The sequence below is a fragment of the Lissotriton vulgaris genome, chromosome 5 (assembly GCF_964263255.1).
Source record: "Lissotriton vulgaris chromosome 5, aLisVul1.2, whole genome shotgun sequence".
NCBI classification, from domain to species: domain Eukaryota; kingdom Metazoa; phylum Chordata; class Amphibia; order Caudata; family Salamandridae; genus Lissotriton; species Lissotriton vulgaris.
Window position 1 is genome coordinate 1,169,769,736 of NC_141693.1, and position 17,089 is coordinate 1,169,786,824.

Here is a 17,089-nt window from a genome sequence, read left to right on the forward strand (position 1 = left end):
ATCCCTTTTGCCTAGAGTAGATACCATCATTGACTCAGAGAATACGGAAGTCGAAATGCCAAGATTACTAACGACATACAGTAGGCAGGAATGGAAAATTAGGTCTATTGTAAAGCAAAATTGGCCAATAGTCTTGACCGATGGGGTGCTTGCTCCAAGACTCCCCCAAGCTCCTACGATTTCTTATAGGAAGAGACCTTCCATGCGATCACAAATAGTAAAAAACAGTCCTGAAATTATTATCAACAACACGTGGCTCTCTTCTAGGAAGGGGTTTTATAAGTGCAAGTCCTTCACGGCCTGCAAGTTTGGTACTAATACTACCCACTACAAGACTCTGTTTAGTCCAACAGCGGTTGCTATAGATGGGAATTTCAATTGCAGAACAGCATTTGCGGTTTATGTTCTGACGTGCACCTGTGGCCTACGTTATGTGGGCAGTACAAAGCTACAGGTGCACATCAGAAGTTTACAGCACCTACGTGCAATTGTCAATAGCGACCTCCAATACCCAGTCGCGAATCACTTCAAAAGTGAACTTAATAATGAGTTGAAGTGTCTTCAATACTATGCTATAAAGGCAGTTGCTAAACAGAAGAGAGGAGGTGATAGAGAAAAGAAATTACGACAGTTGGAATCTAAAAATATAATTGAATTAGATAGCAAGATTCCGAATGGCATGAACAATACAGAGGACTTTCACTATTGTTTATAGATCTACATCAGTACCATCTCAGATCGCTGCAGCATAGGAGTTTTTAAGGTTTTTGGTCTTTCTTAAATTAATTGTTATGTCATCTATCTATTCTTAGTATCTTGTATCAGACCAGTATATATTTCCACAATACTTTCTCGTTTCTTGCATGCTAAGACAATAAGAGGAAGAATTTGTACGCTTCCTGGGTTTTCGGTTTTTTATTACAAAACTTAACTGTTTTTCATGGTGATATAAAAATTTAATGGTGTTTTAAAAAAGAAAAAAATAAGAAAATATAAGTATGAAGCACTTGCACTTTTCAGGAGAATAGTATTTCCGGCTGGAAATACATTCCTTTCTTTTTCTTTTTCCACAAGCACTGTCACTTTCAAGGAAAAATATTCGCACACTCTTTGTTAGGCATTATGTTTTTGAATCTACAAACAGAATAGGTTTTTTCTTTGTGAGTGGCATTTATTCCACTGCAGGATAGCTCTGTTTTGCAATATTTGCACAGGAAATTAGATGATTTTGGGTTAATAACTGTATTATTGCACATGGTAACAGTTTACAAATATGCAGCAATTTGCATATGTAAATATTTGAAGCTGGCAGCTTTAGCATTACTTACAAATATTCGTCATTTTTGCACATGTAAATATGGGTTTTAGACATCAACAAGACTTTGGATTTATCCAGCTAATGAGTTTTAGTCATACTATTTTTCAGCACTATTGTATATGGGGTTTTCAGTGGATGGCTTTTTAACTAAAATAGTGCTTTACCCATGTTTATTTATGTATTTATTTGATCTATTTATATATTTATAAAAAAACTCTATGTGCAATATAATTTAATTTACAGTTTACCCTTCATTCTATGATGATAACCAACTATGCATCAACGCAATGATTTATCTGTATTTATGCTGTATTTACATGCTATCTAGGACAAAGAGAAAAGAAAACAGACTGTAATGAGGTGAATCCAAAATGACCTTAGAAAGTGTTTTCTTTATGTTTATACATCACGTGGTGTTTGTTTTTAAAAAAAATGCATTAAAAAACCATGGCGAAATGTATTCCTACGTTTGTGAGCAAGGAGTATAGCAGTCCGAAGCGCGTCATATCGTGATCAAATAAAAAGGAAGAACTAGCTGTAGTTGTGGTTCGTGTCCCTCTTTTTGCCGCTTGGAGATTGAAGTGGAATTGGAATTGGTTGCCAGTAGGTAGTTATAGTTAGGATTGTTTTCTATAGGAAATCCGCAACCTTCTATTGGGAATAACTTTGGCGCCGGTTGAGGAATCTGCCTGTAATTTTCCTTAAATTTGCCTCGCTGCGCTCCGCTCCTTCCCTGAAAGTTTGGGGGGGATTCGTCAAGCGGGGGCCGAGATAAAAGGGGGGTCCCAAAACGTGTTTTCCCCATGTTAATTTAAATAGGGCGGTTGGACTCACTTTTAGCCCAAACGGCTGAATGGATTTCCACAAAACTTGGCAAAATTGTAGTGACTGGTAGCCCGATGTGCCTTTGCTATGTCTCAAGATATGTGCTCCAGTGGATTTTGAGTAATTTAGGGTTCAAAAAAATATATATATCTGGGCGGAGCCTAACCACACATCTGATCAGATTGGCTGTCAGCACTTCATCCAAGAAGTGTTGGCAGCCATCTTGGGACCAATATACATGATAGCACCTCATTAAAAAGCATTGTAGTTAATAGAGGGTTTTAGGAATTTAGTTACATTAGAAATCATTTGTTGATGGTACCATACTCATTTTAGGAATTGTGGTGTGTTCTAAGGTGATTTTACCATGTGAAAAAGCCTTCTGCTGTGATATCATGAATCATGTTTGAAAGAAAACTAATATCTCATGATTTTCCCGCAGTGGTTTGGAAGGGGATCTATAAGCTAAACTGAAAGCATATTTTCTGTAAATTCACATTATCTTTCTCAGTCATGTGAGAATGAAGTCTGACATTCTCAGTAAAACATGTACATCCAACAAGGACAGAGACTGTCAGTTGATTCCTTTGTGTTCTACTGCAGCCTCCTAGAGTGTTCTAAAGAACAACCAGAGCGCTAACAGTCCTACTTATTACAAAGGTATAGCACACCTGAAGCCATTGTGATGGGAATAAAGTGGTAACTCTTAAAAGATTTATTTTAAAAAGGAACAAAATGAGGGGGTATATTTTGCCATAGAAAGTATGAATAGTGCTGCAGAAAGAAAAATTAGGGCACATTTTGAGTGACTTCTCAAATCCTCTTCTATTTCATTAAAAGAATTCGGACATGCAGACTAAAACATGCACTTTGAATACCAGCAGCAGACTTCCCTGGTGAGCAGTAGCTTTACTACAGTGATCTAATGAGCAACTAGAGTGCTAATTTATGGCAAATGTGTGACACATCTGAATGCCTTCTTGATGGAACTAAAGTAAACAAGCATTGAAAATGCAATAGATCTTGCCCTCGTTTAAGTTAAAGCCATTCTGTTTGTAATGAGGTGGCTTTTTAGCTTTGCTTTTATTAGTGTTTTTTAAACTTTCATGTAAATAACATGCATCTGTATGCATATATGTATATGTATGCATGCATTTATATATGTATTTATATAGATATACAGATTATATATGTTTATGTATGTATATGTATATATATATATATAGATATATATATATATATACATACACATACATATATATAAATGCATATGCATATATATATATATGCATCTATATATGTGTATATGTGTGCTTGTAGAGAGAGGTAGAGAGGTAGAGGTGTAGAGGTAGAGAGGTAGGCAGACTTGAGTAATTTATAGCATCCTCGTAGTCAGTCTTTCAAAAATTCCAAAGTATAGGACATGATAATCCAAATCCAAATGTTTCTCAAGAAAAGTAATTTTCAATCGTTCGGAATATCGGTGTTTGGGCAGATATGACCCAGGGACCCCAGTATGCAAGGGGAATTAGTCCCCCCTCTGCAAACGCGCCAGTGGCCTGCGTTGCAGAAAGGTGTAAAAAGGGGCATAGCCTCATTACACCTCTGTGCAATGCAGCCCCCTGGTGCATACTGGAGGTTCCAGGTGGGCTAGTTGCCCCCCAGGGAACCCTATTATGCAAAGGGAATTATTTTCCCCTCTTCAAACATGCACGGGGGCTGCACTGCAGAGAGGTGTAAAAAGGGTGTGGCCTCATTACACCTCTCTGCAATGCAGCCCCCTGGCGCATACTGGAGGCTCCTGGTGGGCTAGTTGGCCCCCAGGGACCCCCAGTATGCAAGGGGAATTAGTTCCCCCTCTGCAAACGCGGCAGGGGGCTGCGTTGCAGAGAGGTGTAACAAGGGGCATAGCCTCATTACACATCTGCAAAGCAGCCCCTGGCGCATACTGGAGGTTCCAGGTGGGCTAGTTGGCCCCCAGGGGCCCCCAGTATGCAAGGGGAATTAGTTCCCCCTCTTCAAACATGCACGGGGGCTGCGTTGCAGAGAGGTGTAAAAAGGGGCGTGGCTTCATTACACTTCTCTGCAATGTAGTCCCCTGGCGCATACTGGAGATTCCTGGTGGGCTTTCAGGTCTTATATAGTTAGGAATTAGCATTAAAAAAACATTTGAAATTCACTGAATAAAACATAGGTTTCAGGCCTTATATAGTTAGGAATTAGCTTTTAAAAAACCTTTGAAATTCACTGAAAAAAACATAGGTTTCAGGGCTTATATAGTTAGGAATCAGCATTTTAAAAACCTTTAAAATCCACTCAAAAAACTATACGTTTTAGGGGTGTTATAGTTAGCTGGACATTTCACTCATACAAAACCATTGGAATTGCTCCTATATAGTTAGTTGTACTAACTATATTTCGCGCCTATATCGTATGCGCTCGGGTGCTTCCAGGTGCGCTTACGCCGTGCGTATTATGCGGACGCGGCTACGCGATACGTCACGATAATGTTTTCGTTCGCGGCAATAGCAAAACGGGACGCTCACCAGTACGTGCACCGGGGCGCGCCGCAAGACTGCGCTTTCCGGTGCGCACACTGGTACGCGCACCGGGAGCGCTCCAGGGCAAAAAAAAATGAAGAATATACATTAAAAAATAGTATTACATAAATATACAATATAGGATTAATTATAAAAATATTATATTTGATAGCAATGGAAATTTGCTATTAAAAAACTTTTGAAATTCACTGAAAAAAACATAGGTTTGAGGCACTATATATCGTTAGGAATTAGCATTTACAAAACCTATGAAATTCACAGAAAAAGCCATAGGTTTCACACCAGTTATAGTTAGGAATTAGCATTTAAAAAACCTATTAAATTCACTGAAAAAACCATAGGTTTGACACCAGTTATAGTTAGCTGGAAATTTTACTGACATAAAACCATTGAAATTCCCACGTTATAGTTAGTTGGACTCACTTTAACTTGTGCGCCTGCAATGCACTGCTGATGACGTCACATATTACATCACTCATGACATGGTCAGTGACATCACTCATGACATCACTGATGACACCATCCTTGTGACAGAGTGACAGACCTCCTTTCAGTGTAATGTAACCCTTGAAACACATATTCAAAAATAGAAACTAAAATTTTCAAAAAAATAGAGATACCCATACCAGTTACAACAACCAATTCAGTAATACCACCATCTATATACACATCCACTCATTCACCAACAGCTCTATATAGTCACTCATACATATATTCACTCATCATATGTAGTGAATCACCTATACATCCTGTTACACACCGACAGTCATCCAAAAGTTACTCACACACATAATCACACATGCAAATAAACTATTCAACATCCATGTATTTGCATATACAGCTATACCACCTTACTTCTAAGGAAACTTACACATACTTACTCTCTTAAACAATCACTTATAGAAACACATACTTATTTAAACAAGAACTCTTTCAATCTCTCACTCTCACATATACTCACTTATATACATCAATACTCACATATACTAGATTAAAACATATGTAGTTAGTGATAAAGACAATAGTGAGACAGTCATTCACTTACTAACACACACATATACACACTCATCCACCCATACAGTCCTGCACATCTGCTGTCTTCAAAACACATACAAACAGTGAGTCAGTCATTGGTGCATCTATGTGCTAAGTAACACCCCCGCCAAACCATACAGACACTCATACTGATACTAAAAAAAAATCTAATAACCCATATACACACACATGTAGCTACTCACCAACCCATGCAGCCACTTATACACAAAGTGAAACACTGATACAAACATTTAAATATTTAAACAATACTCGCTAATATATGTATTCACTAAGATACACTTAATAAGCCAGTTAACCAATCAATTTAAAAAAAACATCCATTAAGACACTTATTTAAACATTTATTCTTCCATCGACCTTTACATATACATATATAAAACATATTTATTTTTCAGAAAGACACACATTCACTGGATGGTGTCATCAGTGATGTCATGAGTGATGTCTCTTACCATGTCATGAGTGATGTAATATGTGACGTCATCAGCAGTGCATTGCAGGCGCGCAAGTTATAGTGAGTCCAACTAACTATAACGTGGGAATTTCAATGGTTTTATGTCAGTAAAATTTCCAGCTAACTATAACTGGTGTCAAACCTATGGTTTTTTCAGTGAATTTAATAGGTTTTTTAAATGCTAATTCCCAACTATAACTGGTGTGAAACCTATGGTTTTTTTCTGTGAATATATATATATATGTATGTAATTTTTTTGTAAAAACATGAGGCTGGAGAGACAGCTTCATTGGTCTCCGTATATCAAGTGGAAGCAGGCCACTTGTAAAAACCAAGCATTGTGTAGTAGGGTACCACTTTGAATTCTATTTATGTGTATTTAAGCATGCATACTAGTATGTTGAATCTATAAACACTGTCCTACCTTTAATATACTGTAATCCACATTATATTTACACAAATATATCATGCATCTCATTCTAATTTCATTATACAAAATACAAAAATATCACATTTACATAGTTCAACTTTTGCTCTCCATAAACAAAATGCATATGGTTATATAGTGTTTCATACAGAATGTCTTCCAGGTCCCCTCCTGACTATCATATTCAGATACAAGTATTATTCTGTAACATCGATTTCTACAGCATACATCGTATATATTGACCCATTTTTCTGAGCATACTTATTTGCAGGGTGGACATTTTAACTAATAGCCTCTTCCTCTTGGGAGTTCCAGACTCCATCAATTAGAACTGCATCATGTTGATCTAAATATTCCTTTTCAACAATGTTGTTTCGTCCCTCAGAGCACAAGTATCTTCTGCCCTCCATCAAGACACTAAATATGTGGAATATATAACGTATACTTACTTGTTCTTACTCATAATTTCAAGGCTACAGACGGAAAATTTCAAATATGAGACATCTGTCTATTTTTATTATATCTCGCCTGCTTGTTAGGTTGACATTTGCTTCTCCCTTAATTAGTCGATTCAGAGGGAAAGTCTATAGTTACCCAAATTGACATATTAGTCTTGTATTTTCAGGACCATGTGGTAGGCGCAGCTCTCCATCCCTGCTGAGACCGTAGCCTCCTTATAACAAGCATTTACAATGTAATAGTGCTCGCAACTGCAAGTTTTAGTGCTATTGTTATTGTAAATGGCAATGCCTTTAGAAAAATTAACAGGTATTGTAATTTATAATAGTAATTTTCTACCAGTTCCACAAATACCACTATTATTATTACTAGCGCCACAGAATACTATTAGTAATCATTGTAGTGGCAATTATGGTACTTGTGGTGGTTGTAGCTGTGGTGATAGTGGTTGTGGTATTGATACCGGCGTTAGTGGTGGTGGTGCTGGTGGTCTACATGGATTTTATGTCATTACTTATCTACTGCTGGAATATTTTTAACAAAAACTAACACACATTCTCATTTGCAATGCCAATAGCTCAAACCTTTAGTAATGCCAGCCCTATTGCATTGCAAATGCTTGTTTTATGTTGCAGGCACAAGGTGCATCATCTACTTCCCAAAATACAATCTTAGATTTGTGGACACTCTTAACAGTCATATGGCAGGAGGCAGTTGTTCAGCCAGTGTAAGGCTAATAGCTCACACAACTTTGCATTTTGATACTTAAAGTTGTAAGTTACAATAAATGTAGTAGACCTGAGGCAGGAGTCTTGAGGTACCAGTAACTGTGGAAAGAGCAATAACTTTAGAAACGGGTGCTTTATTTCACCTTTTCTGTGGTGTGAAGGTTACATAACTGTTTTATTGCGTTTGAATGGGCACAATGGGGCGTATTTACAAGTCTATTGCACCACCGGTGCTTCACTTTTTGTTTGGGAAAAAGTGACACAGCGGCAGCACAAGGGGCTTGTAAATAAGCCCCAACTTCCTGTTTTTCTGGCTCTAAAGCAGCTTGGCTGACCTGGTTCTCTCACTCTAAAGCAGCGCTGCTGACCTGGGTTCTCTGTCTCTACAGCATCTCTTCTGACTTGGTTCTCTGCCTCTAGAGCAGCTCTGCTGACCTGGTTCTTAGGTTCTAGAGCAGCTCACCTAAATGTAAATGTAGTATACTTGTAATGCGCACAGCTGCCCCAGCAACGGGGCGTCCCGGTGCTGTATAACACTGTGGAACCCTTCCTGGCTCTCCCTGTGAGATGCCCCTCCTGGGCACCCCCAAAGTGAAGCCAGGCATCCCAGTGTTGTTGTGGCCGTTGTGGAGATTAAGCAAGCTATTGCCCAGAGTTGCAGCATGGGACCCATGATTAGAGTAGGCGCCGAGGCGAGAATTATAGAGTCCGCGGACATTGAGCCCAAGACCCTGCCGCGTCGGGACTTGAACCCTGGTCCCGGGCCTGATCTCTGCTTCAGAGTCTGCCGCTCTAACTAGCGAGCCACACTTCTCTTGGTTCTCTGGCTCTAAAGCAGCTCTGCTGACCAGGTTCTCTGGCTCCAAAGCAGCTCTGCTGACATGGTTCTCTGGCTCTAAAGAGCTCTGCTGACCTGATTCTCTCCCTCTAAATCAGCTCTTCTGACCTGGTTCTTAGGCTTTTGAGCAGCTCTGCTGACCTGGTTCTCTGGCTCTAAAGCAGCTCTGCTGACCTGGTTCTCTGGCTCTAAAGCAGCTCTGCTGACATGGTTTACTCCCTCTAAAGCAGCTCTGCTGGCCTGGTTTCTCTGGCTCTAAAGTAGCTCTGCTGACCTGAATCTCTGGCTCTAAAGCAGCTCTGCTGACCTTGTTCTCTGGCTCTACAACGGCTCTGCTGATCTGGCTCTAAAGCAGCTCTGCTGACCTGGTTCTTTGGCTCTACATTGGCTCTGTTGACTTGGTTCTCTGGCTTTACAGCAGCTCTGCTGACTTAGTTTTCTGGCTCTAGAGCAGCTCTTCTGACTTAGTTCTCTGGCTCTAGAGCAGCTCTGCTGACCTGGTTCTCTGGCTCTACAACGGCTCTGCTGACCTGGTTCTCTGGCTTCAGAGCCGCTCTGACCTGGTTCTCTGGCTCTAAAGCACTAAAGCAGCTCTACTGACCTGGTTTCTTTGGCTCTACAGCAGCTCTGTTGACCTGGTTCTCTGGCTCTAGAGCAGCTCTGCTGACCTGGTTCTTAGGCTTTAAAGAAGCTCTGCTGACCTGGTTATTTGGCTTTGAAGCATCTCTACTGACCTGGTTCTCTGGCTCTAGAGCAGCTCTGCTGACCTAGTTCTATGGCTCTAAAGCAGCTCTGCTGACCTGGTTCTCTCACTCTAAAGCAGCTCTGCTGGCCTGGTTTCTCTGGCTCTAAAGTAGCTCTGCTGACCTGGTTCTCTGGCTCTAAAGCAGCTCTGCTGACCTGGTTCTCTGGCTCTAAAGCAGCTCTGCTGATCTGGTTCTCTGGCCCTAAAGCAGCTCTGCTGACCTGGAACTCTCCCTCTAAAGCAGCTCTGCTGACCTGGTTTCCTTCCTCTAGAGCAGCTCTGCTGACCTGGTTCTTAGGCTCCAGAGCAGCTCTGCTGACCTGGTTCTCTGGTTCTAAAGCAGCTCTGCTGACCCGGTCTCTGGCTCTAAAGCAGCTCTGCTGATCTGGTTCTCTCCCTCTAAAGCAGCTCTGCTGACATGGTTTCTCTGGCTCTAGAGCATCTCTGCTGACCTGGCTCTCCGGCTCTAGAGCAGCTTTACTGACCTGGTTCTTAGGCTCTAGAGCAGCCCTGCTGACCTGGTTCTTTGGCTCTAAAGCAGCTCTGCTGATCTGGTTCTATGGCTCTAAAGCAGCTCTGCTGACCTGGTTCTCTGGCTCTAGAGCAGCTCTGCTGGACTGGTTCTATGGCTCTAAAGCAGCTCTGTAACATTGATTTCTACAGCATACATCGTATATATTGACCCATTTTTCTGAGCATACTTATTTGCAGGGTGAACATTTTAACTAATAGCATCCTCCTCTTGGGAGTTCCAGACTCCATCAATTAGAACAGCATCATGTTGTTCTAAATATTCCTTGTCAACAATGTTGTTTCGTCCCTCAGAGCACGTGTATCTTCTGCCCTCCATCAAGACACTAAATATGTGGAATATATAACGTATACTTACTTGTTCTTACTCATAATGCTGACCTGGTTCTCTGGCTCTAAAGCGGTTCTGCTGACCTGGTTCTATAGCTCTAAAGCTGCTCTGCTGACCTGGTTCTCTGGCTCTAGAGCAGCTCTGCTGACCTGGTTCTCTGGCTTTACAGCAGCTCTGCTGACCTGGTTCTCTGGCTCTAAAGCACCTGGTTCTCTCCCTCTAAAGCAGCTCTGCTGATCTGGTTTATCTGGCTGTACAGCAGCTCTGCTGATCTGGTTCTCTGGCTCTAGAGCAGCTCTGCTGACCTGGTTCACTGGCTCTACAGCAGCTCTGCTGACCTGGTTCTCTGACTCTAGAGCAGCTCTGATGGCCTGGTTCTTAGGCTCTAGAGCCGCTCTGCTGACCTGGTTCTTAGGCTCTAGAGCAGCTCTGCTGACCTAGTGCTCTGAAAGAAGGGTGGGGTTTGTAAACAAATAAAAATGCATTGCGAGAACCCTCTTTTTTTCTAAATGCTGGACGATGCCCCCGGTAATTCTGGTGGGTATAAACAGACTGTGTTTTTGAAAGTGCTGAGGAGATCTTTGTGAGGAAGTAGAGGTAGGCAGAGCGCGTGCATATGTTTTAGCAGGGCGCGTGCATATGTTTTGTCCTGCGTGCGAAGAGAGGGAGCAGAGCGCGTGCATATGTTTTGTCCTGTGTGCCGAGAGAGGCAGCAGAGAGCATACATATGTTTTGTCCTGCGTGCGGAGAGAGAAAGCACATCTGCTGTGTCTTCAGCTAAGCTTTTAGACAGACTTACGCGTGCACATGTCCTGTCTTGAAAGCGTGCACATATCCTGTCACCCTTCGCCCACCAAACCGACAACAATAGGTCTCGCCAAGGGCCCAGCGCATGCGCTGCATCGCTAGGCGAGACCTAAAATAAACCCTGTAAGCAACACTCTGACATGGTCATCCGCCTCCTGGTGCCATCGGAATAAACTCTGCTGCCTGATTTGTCCTCCACAGCCACATAATTCTAAAGGCCCAAAATATAACCAACATGCTAGGCAAGGCTTTAAGTGGGCCAGGTCTCACAGGGTCTGAGCACCAGCAGTTTTTGGGAGGAAGCCTCGGAACGGGTCTCTATCGGGCTCTGTTTTGTGCCCTGGACAGGCGGTCCGTTTTTTTCTGGACGGATTGACAGTGACAGCAGGCACATCAATGTGCGCTGCTCACACTGCTCACTTCTCACTAGTAGAGTTATGCCAGGTGAGCGTTGTAGGGGAAGGGAAATCCTTTAAAGAGAGTTATTTTATCGCTGGATTTCCCTTCTCTTTTTAAAACTCGGGAGCAGCAACATTGTCGTGGTATCACCAGGTCTATAAGTGGAAACTTTTTCAATATTATATACAAGCCATAGTTGCTGCCAATTTATCTCATGCAACTAACAACCATTGACAAAGCAAAAATTGTCGTGACCTTTTGCAGGCATGATGTTTCTTGTGTCATATATCTGAATACAATGACAGAAACAGCAAAATACAGGTCAGGCGGCACACTATGCTAAGCACAGATTTTTTAGTGTAGGTGTTTTTAAGCCACGTCCTTAATTACATTGGCCACGCCCCTTTGAAATACCCCCCAGTTTTTTTATACCACTTAAAGCCCAGATGCTAGGCCATGTTAATATTGCTAGCCAGATTGTCTTAACCATTGCCCAGCTAAGGAGGAAAACGGCGAAGTAAGCCTTAGGAAGGCAATACACTTCCTGCTGGGACAAGCAGCTGGAGAGGACCCTGGGCTCCCCTATTAAGAGTGGTTTGTCTTCGGCCCTGGCCAAAAGTACAATGTAGCTGAGAAATATTCTCACATAATCCTTTATGGGTCCCGGAGTTGCGTGCTACTCGCCGATAAAGCACTTCAATACATTATCGGGGTAGCAAGCGCTTTAGGAATGCAAACATTTCTCCCTCTTCTATCCCGCCACTATCCTTTTCAATCCAAATAACTAACTAACATGTCCACCGCTCAAATTGCTTTCATATTTCACTATACTAATTCACCACTAATGCTATATGGGTTCTGGAGTAGCGTGCTACTCACAGAAAAAGTGCTTTGACGACTCGTCAGGGGCAGTATGCGCTATATAAATGCAATTACAATACAATACAATTACAAGTTGTCTGAGAAAGGAACAAACTTCCACGTAAAACTGTACAGCACTCAGGAAACACAGACAGCTGTCGCCTATGTTCTATCCTGTCATCCAGCTAGAAACGACCCAAACATTTCAACCCAACCGCGATTATGTTTATTTTGGAAAACTGTGATATCTAAGCAGAAAAGCCACAAGTGACGATTAACACAGTTTTTCCATTAGCTGTACTTTGACTGTTGCGGCCTAAGTTGGCGAACTAAGATAGCCCAATAGAGTCAGAGAAGAAAGAGGCTGAGAGGGAACGAAAAGGGTGTGGGGGAGCTACGAGGGAGTGAAACTGAGGCAGAGAAAGGGGCTCTGGAGAGACTAAAAGAAAGCGATATAGCCCTCGAAGAAGTGAGTGAGATATTGGAGACCAGCGGGCAGATGGGAGAGAGAGTTGGGTGGCAGGGAGGAAGAGAAAGAAAAGATCGAAGGGGAGAGACGGCAGAGAGAAAAAGTCTGTACAGCGACTTATAGAAGGCGAGAGGAAGAGACAGGGAGAGTGAAATAGAATAACAGAAAGAAACGTTAACAGACAGACGAGTCTTCAATATATTAAGAAAGAACTCACTAGAGTAGATAGGTTGGCAAGGAGCTGAGACACCCCTCCCTTCGCGGCTGATTCATGGAAAAGGGCACTCACCCACGAGCCTCTGTTCCGCATTTGAACATGTCTCCATCTCATGTGAGGGAAAGGGGGTGTAAGGAAATATGGAAACCCCCTTCTTCCACCACCTGTGTGCCCTGCACTCGGACACTAGCTGAGAGCTGGAGGGCATAGCCCCAAGGTACACTAAAGACGGACACCAGCTGTACAGACACATTCCGCTGAGGGCATCGACTGAGTCCCTAAGGTGCCCGGCAGTCAGACATCAGCAGAGGCCCCTTGCCAGGAGCGTGTCCTTCAGTCAGACATCAGCGGAGTCCCCACAGTAGCGCCTGTCTCCCCAGGGTGTCTTACAGTGAAGACATCAGTTGAGAGAGCAGTCTGGCTACGTGGAGCTACCCTGCAGCCAGACATCTGCTCTGTCCATAAGGAAGCGCCTCCCACTGTGAACTGCAGACCGACTTCAGCAGAGCTCCGGCGGGAGAGTCCTGCAGTCAGACTCAGGCTCGCCCCAAGAGACGACCCTCGCCCTGTCTAACAGAGAGGGGTTCCTACCTGAAGGCCGTCTCTTCCGGCTCAGCCTGCTGACAGCTCGAGTGAACATGGTGGGGCCGGGCTCGGTCCTCCGAGGTGTCCGACGGGCAGGGGTCAGAGGTGTGCCCAAGCCATGGCAGCTGGTTCCGATGAGGTGCGGGCAGTGGAGGGAGCGCTCGCGTGGGTGTGACCTGCAGCGCGTGCCAGGCTTCCTGCAGCCGTCTCTCCTCCTCACGAGCACCCACCAGAGGCTGCCTCAGCCGAGTCTCACTCAGACTGCACCTCCGCTCTGAGGCACCCACTGACTTCCTGTGGTGAGCGGAATGCACGAGGCTGATGTTTGCAGTGAATCACAGGAGGAGCTACAGTCAGCATGTAGCAGACTCGCACAAGCTGAGCCATGCAGAGGCATTCACAGAGATGGGGACCACACACAACCACAAGGCACGCACAGAGACACTTTAACACACTAGCATTCATAAAACATACAGAAAGAAACAATCCCTCACCGAAACAAGCAGAGAAAGGGACAAAGAAACAAAGGAAGAGGCAAAACAAAAAGAAACAAACATGAAAACGGAAAGGAAAACACAGAAATGCATACAGAATTACGAAGAGGAATATAAACAAGCATTGCAAATGCAATTGGTCTCGAATTTGAGTTAGAGCTATTGGCATTGTAAATGGCAATGTGTTTTGCTTATGTGTTATGGAATGTATGTATGTGGTGTATAGTGGAATAATGTGTGTTAGATAGGATTAGTTAGGTGTGTAATTGTGCTGCATGGAATTGTGTGGTGTGGATTGGATTTGTATAGTGGAATTATGTGGCATGGTGTGCTGTGGAATTATATGGATAGTAAATGTGTGGTATTGAGTGTACTGGAATTATGTGGAGTGGGATTGTGTGTTATGGAGTGTAATTAGGTGGACTGTTTTTTTGTGTTTTGGAGTGGTATGTAGTGGAGTTTAATTATATGGTGTGCTGTAGAATTTTGGGGCACGATGTGGAATATGTGTGGTGTGGATTAGATGTATGTGGTGTTTTGTGTAATTGCGTTGTTGATTTGTATTATGTGGTTTGGTGTCAAATTATGTGGTGTGGATTGCAAATGTGTGGCGTTGAATTGAATGGAGTGTAAATGTGTGGATAGGTTTACCTGTTTGGTGAAAAAAAGAAGTAATAGGTAGGAGCTAAGCTTCAGTTCTGTGTCTTTGGTGGTTAAAAAGGAAAGAAAAGAGAGTTAGAGCTATTGGTGTTGTAAATGTAAATGTCTCTTACCTATACATTATGGAGTGGATGTATGTGGTGTGTAGTGAAATTATGTGGGGTGGATTGGAATTGTTAGTTGTGGCATTGTGTGGCATGGAATTGTGTGGTGTAGAGTGGCTTTGTGTAGTGGAATTATGTGGCACGGTGTGCAATTGTATGATGTGGATAGTAAATATGTGTTTTTGAGTGTGTTGTAATTATGTGGAGTGGGATTGTGTGTAATGGACTGTAATTATGATGAATGCCAAGTGTGTTGTGGAGTGTTGTGTAGTGGAGTTTAATTATTGGGTGTGCTGTTGAATTGTATGGTATGATGTTGAGTTATGTGTTGTAAATTGGATTTATGTGGTGTATAGTGGAATTGTATTGTGGGGTGGATTTTTTTTTTAATTATGTGTTGTGGAATGGTTTTCTGTGGAGTTGAATAGTGTCAGATGGAACCGTGTGGTATAGAGGGAAATTATGTTGAGCGGAATTATGTGACATGGTGTGGAGTGTTTTTATGTGGCTTTTTATGTGTTATAGAGTGGACTTATGTGAGGTGCATTTATGAGGTTTTGAGTCGTGCGTAATTAGATGGAGTTGAATTATGTGGTGTTGTGGTATTATGTGGATTGTAATCATGTTGCGTGATGGGGATGTATGGATTGGCATTGTATTGAGTGGTGTGGCATTAAGTGGCGTTGCGTGCAGTTGTGTAGCATTGTGTTGAGTGCAGTTGGTTGCAGTGGTGTTGCATAGAGGGATTTTGTGGAGAGGTGTGGGGTTGCGTGTAATGGTATTGTGTAGAGTGGAGTGGCATTGCGTGGGTGGCACAGCATTGATTGATGCTGCATGGAGTGATGTGGCGTGGAGTGGAGTGCATTTAGTTAGAGTGGCGTGTGGAGTGGCATTGAGTGGTGCTGCATGGAGTGGCGTAGAGTGAAGTGGTGTAGAGTGGCGTTGTATGGATTGGTATTATATTGAGTGGAGGTGCGTGTAGTGGCATTGAGACTGTAGTGTAGTTCCTATTTTCCCTATAGGCCCTGCGCATTGGAATAACATAAACAGCAGTGTAGACGTAGGACTGCGGTCTTCTAGGTCTCTACTGACTATGTTAGACTTAATTTAGGTTTGCACCAGCTAGCTCAGAGGTCACTGGAAACTTTCTTGACTGAATAGGAAGTGATCAGCTTCCCTGGCTCAGACAAGAAGGGATTCAGCTTCCGACAACCGCATTAACATGACAACTTTGCTCCTCAGAATAAGAGTCAATCTCTAGAGTCGTGTGAAACAATAGACAGCTATTTCACTCAGTCAGTTGTGCGGATTTACTTTCACCAGGATGCAGTGAAAAGAGAGACGGGCGTTTTCAATAAAAGATATTATTTATTGAGCAGTCTTCCTTCTCATGCAAGAGAAATGAATTGCCACGATTGCAAGACTTGTTATTATGAAAAGTGCGTACAGTAAAAGGAGTATTACGAAATAATACTGTAAAAGCATTGATATGGTTTCTTAGCCATAGGATGATTAAAATGAATAAAATATATACATTCATATATACATTGGCTAACGACCTCAACTGGTGCTTCTAACTACGCCTACCCCAGTGTACCTGACCTAAGCCTAATACATGGGAGGGAGTAAGTAAGTAGCAGTTTAAGTTAAGTTGGTTTTGCCAAGAGTTTATTTCAAGAATTCTCTCTAAGGGTTTAGTCAGCACCGTACCTCTGGAATAGAATGTAGGAGGTCTGGTATCTCCTCTCAGGACCCGATATCCCAGTTACCCGCAAGGGTAGGCTGGAAACGCCAGAGCTGGATTTTCTCGGCAGGAGAAAAAGACAGCGTCATTCTCAGCGCGTCAAGGAGGAGGAGGGGCAGCGTCAGTGGGCTTCTCACATCTGCTGGGTTCTGCAAGGGACAGCTCTTCTGCTCCAGTATTCACCACCACCGTGTGCTTGCTTAAAGCAACGTTGTATATTTATACCTGAAAGGTGCCGAGTTTGACGTAAGTTTTTGGACATAAGACGTCAATAAAGATGTCATTAAGAACTGGTTGTTCTTACAGTGCTCGCAGGAGTTCTATTACTAATCAAAACAAAGCAAGCGGGGCTTTCCCAGGTTGCTGGGGGGTTTGAGATTGTCGAAAGAACTCGGCGTGTTATCTAGGAATCTAAGGAAGTGGCTTCTGCTGTGTCATGGACTGTCATGAGCTGCAGAGACGAGTTACTGAAATAT

At 42.8% G+C, this 17,089-nt stretch overlaps 1 protein-coding gene across 2 annotated transcripts in view; it reads right to left on the bottom strand.

Moving 5' to 3' along the window:
- RGS10 (regulator of G protein signaling 10) overlaps positions 1-13,909 on the bottom strand; it is a 155,206-nt gene extending 141,297 nt beyond the window's left edge. The window contains exon 1 of one of the 2 annotated variants that reach the window (XM_086922932.1): positions 13,618-13,909. In XM_086922932.1, coding sequence (XP_086779058.1) covers positions 13,618-13,666 — 49 coding nt within the window. In that variant the 5' untranslated portion in view covers positions 13,667-13,909. Of the gene's footprint in view, positions 1-13,098; positions 13,385-13,617 lie in introns of those variants that run through there. The other variant, XM_086922933.1, reaches the window with a different exon arrangement.
- Between the last annotated feature and the right edge of the window lie 3,180 nt (positions 13,910-17,089).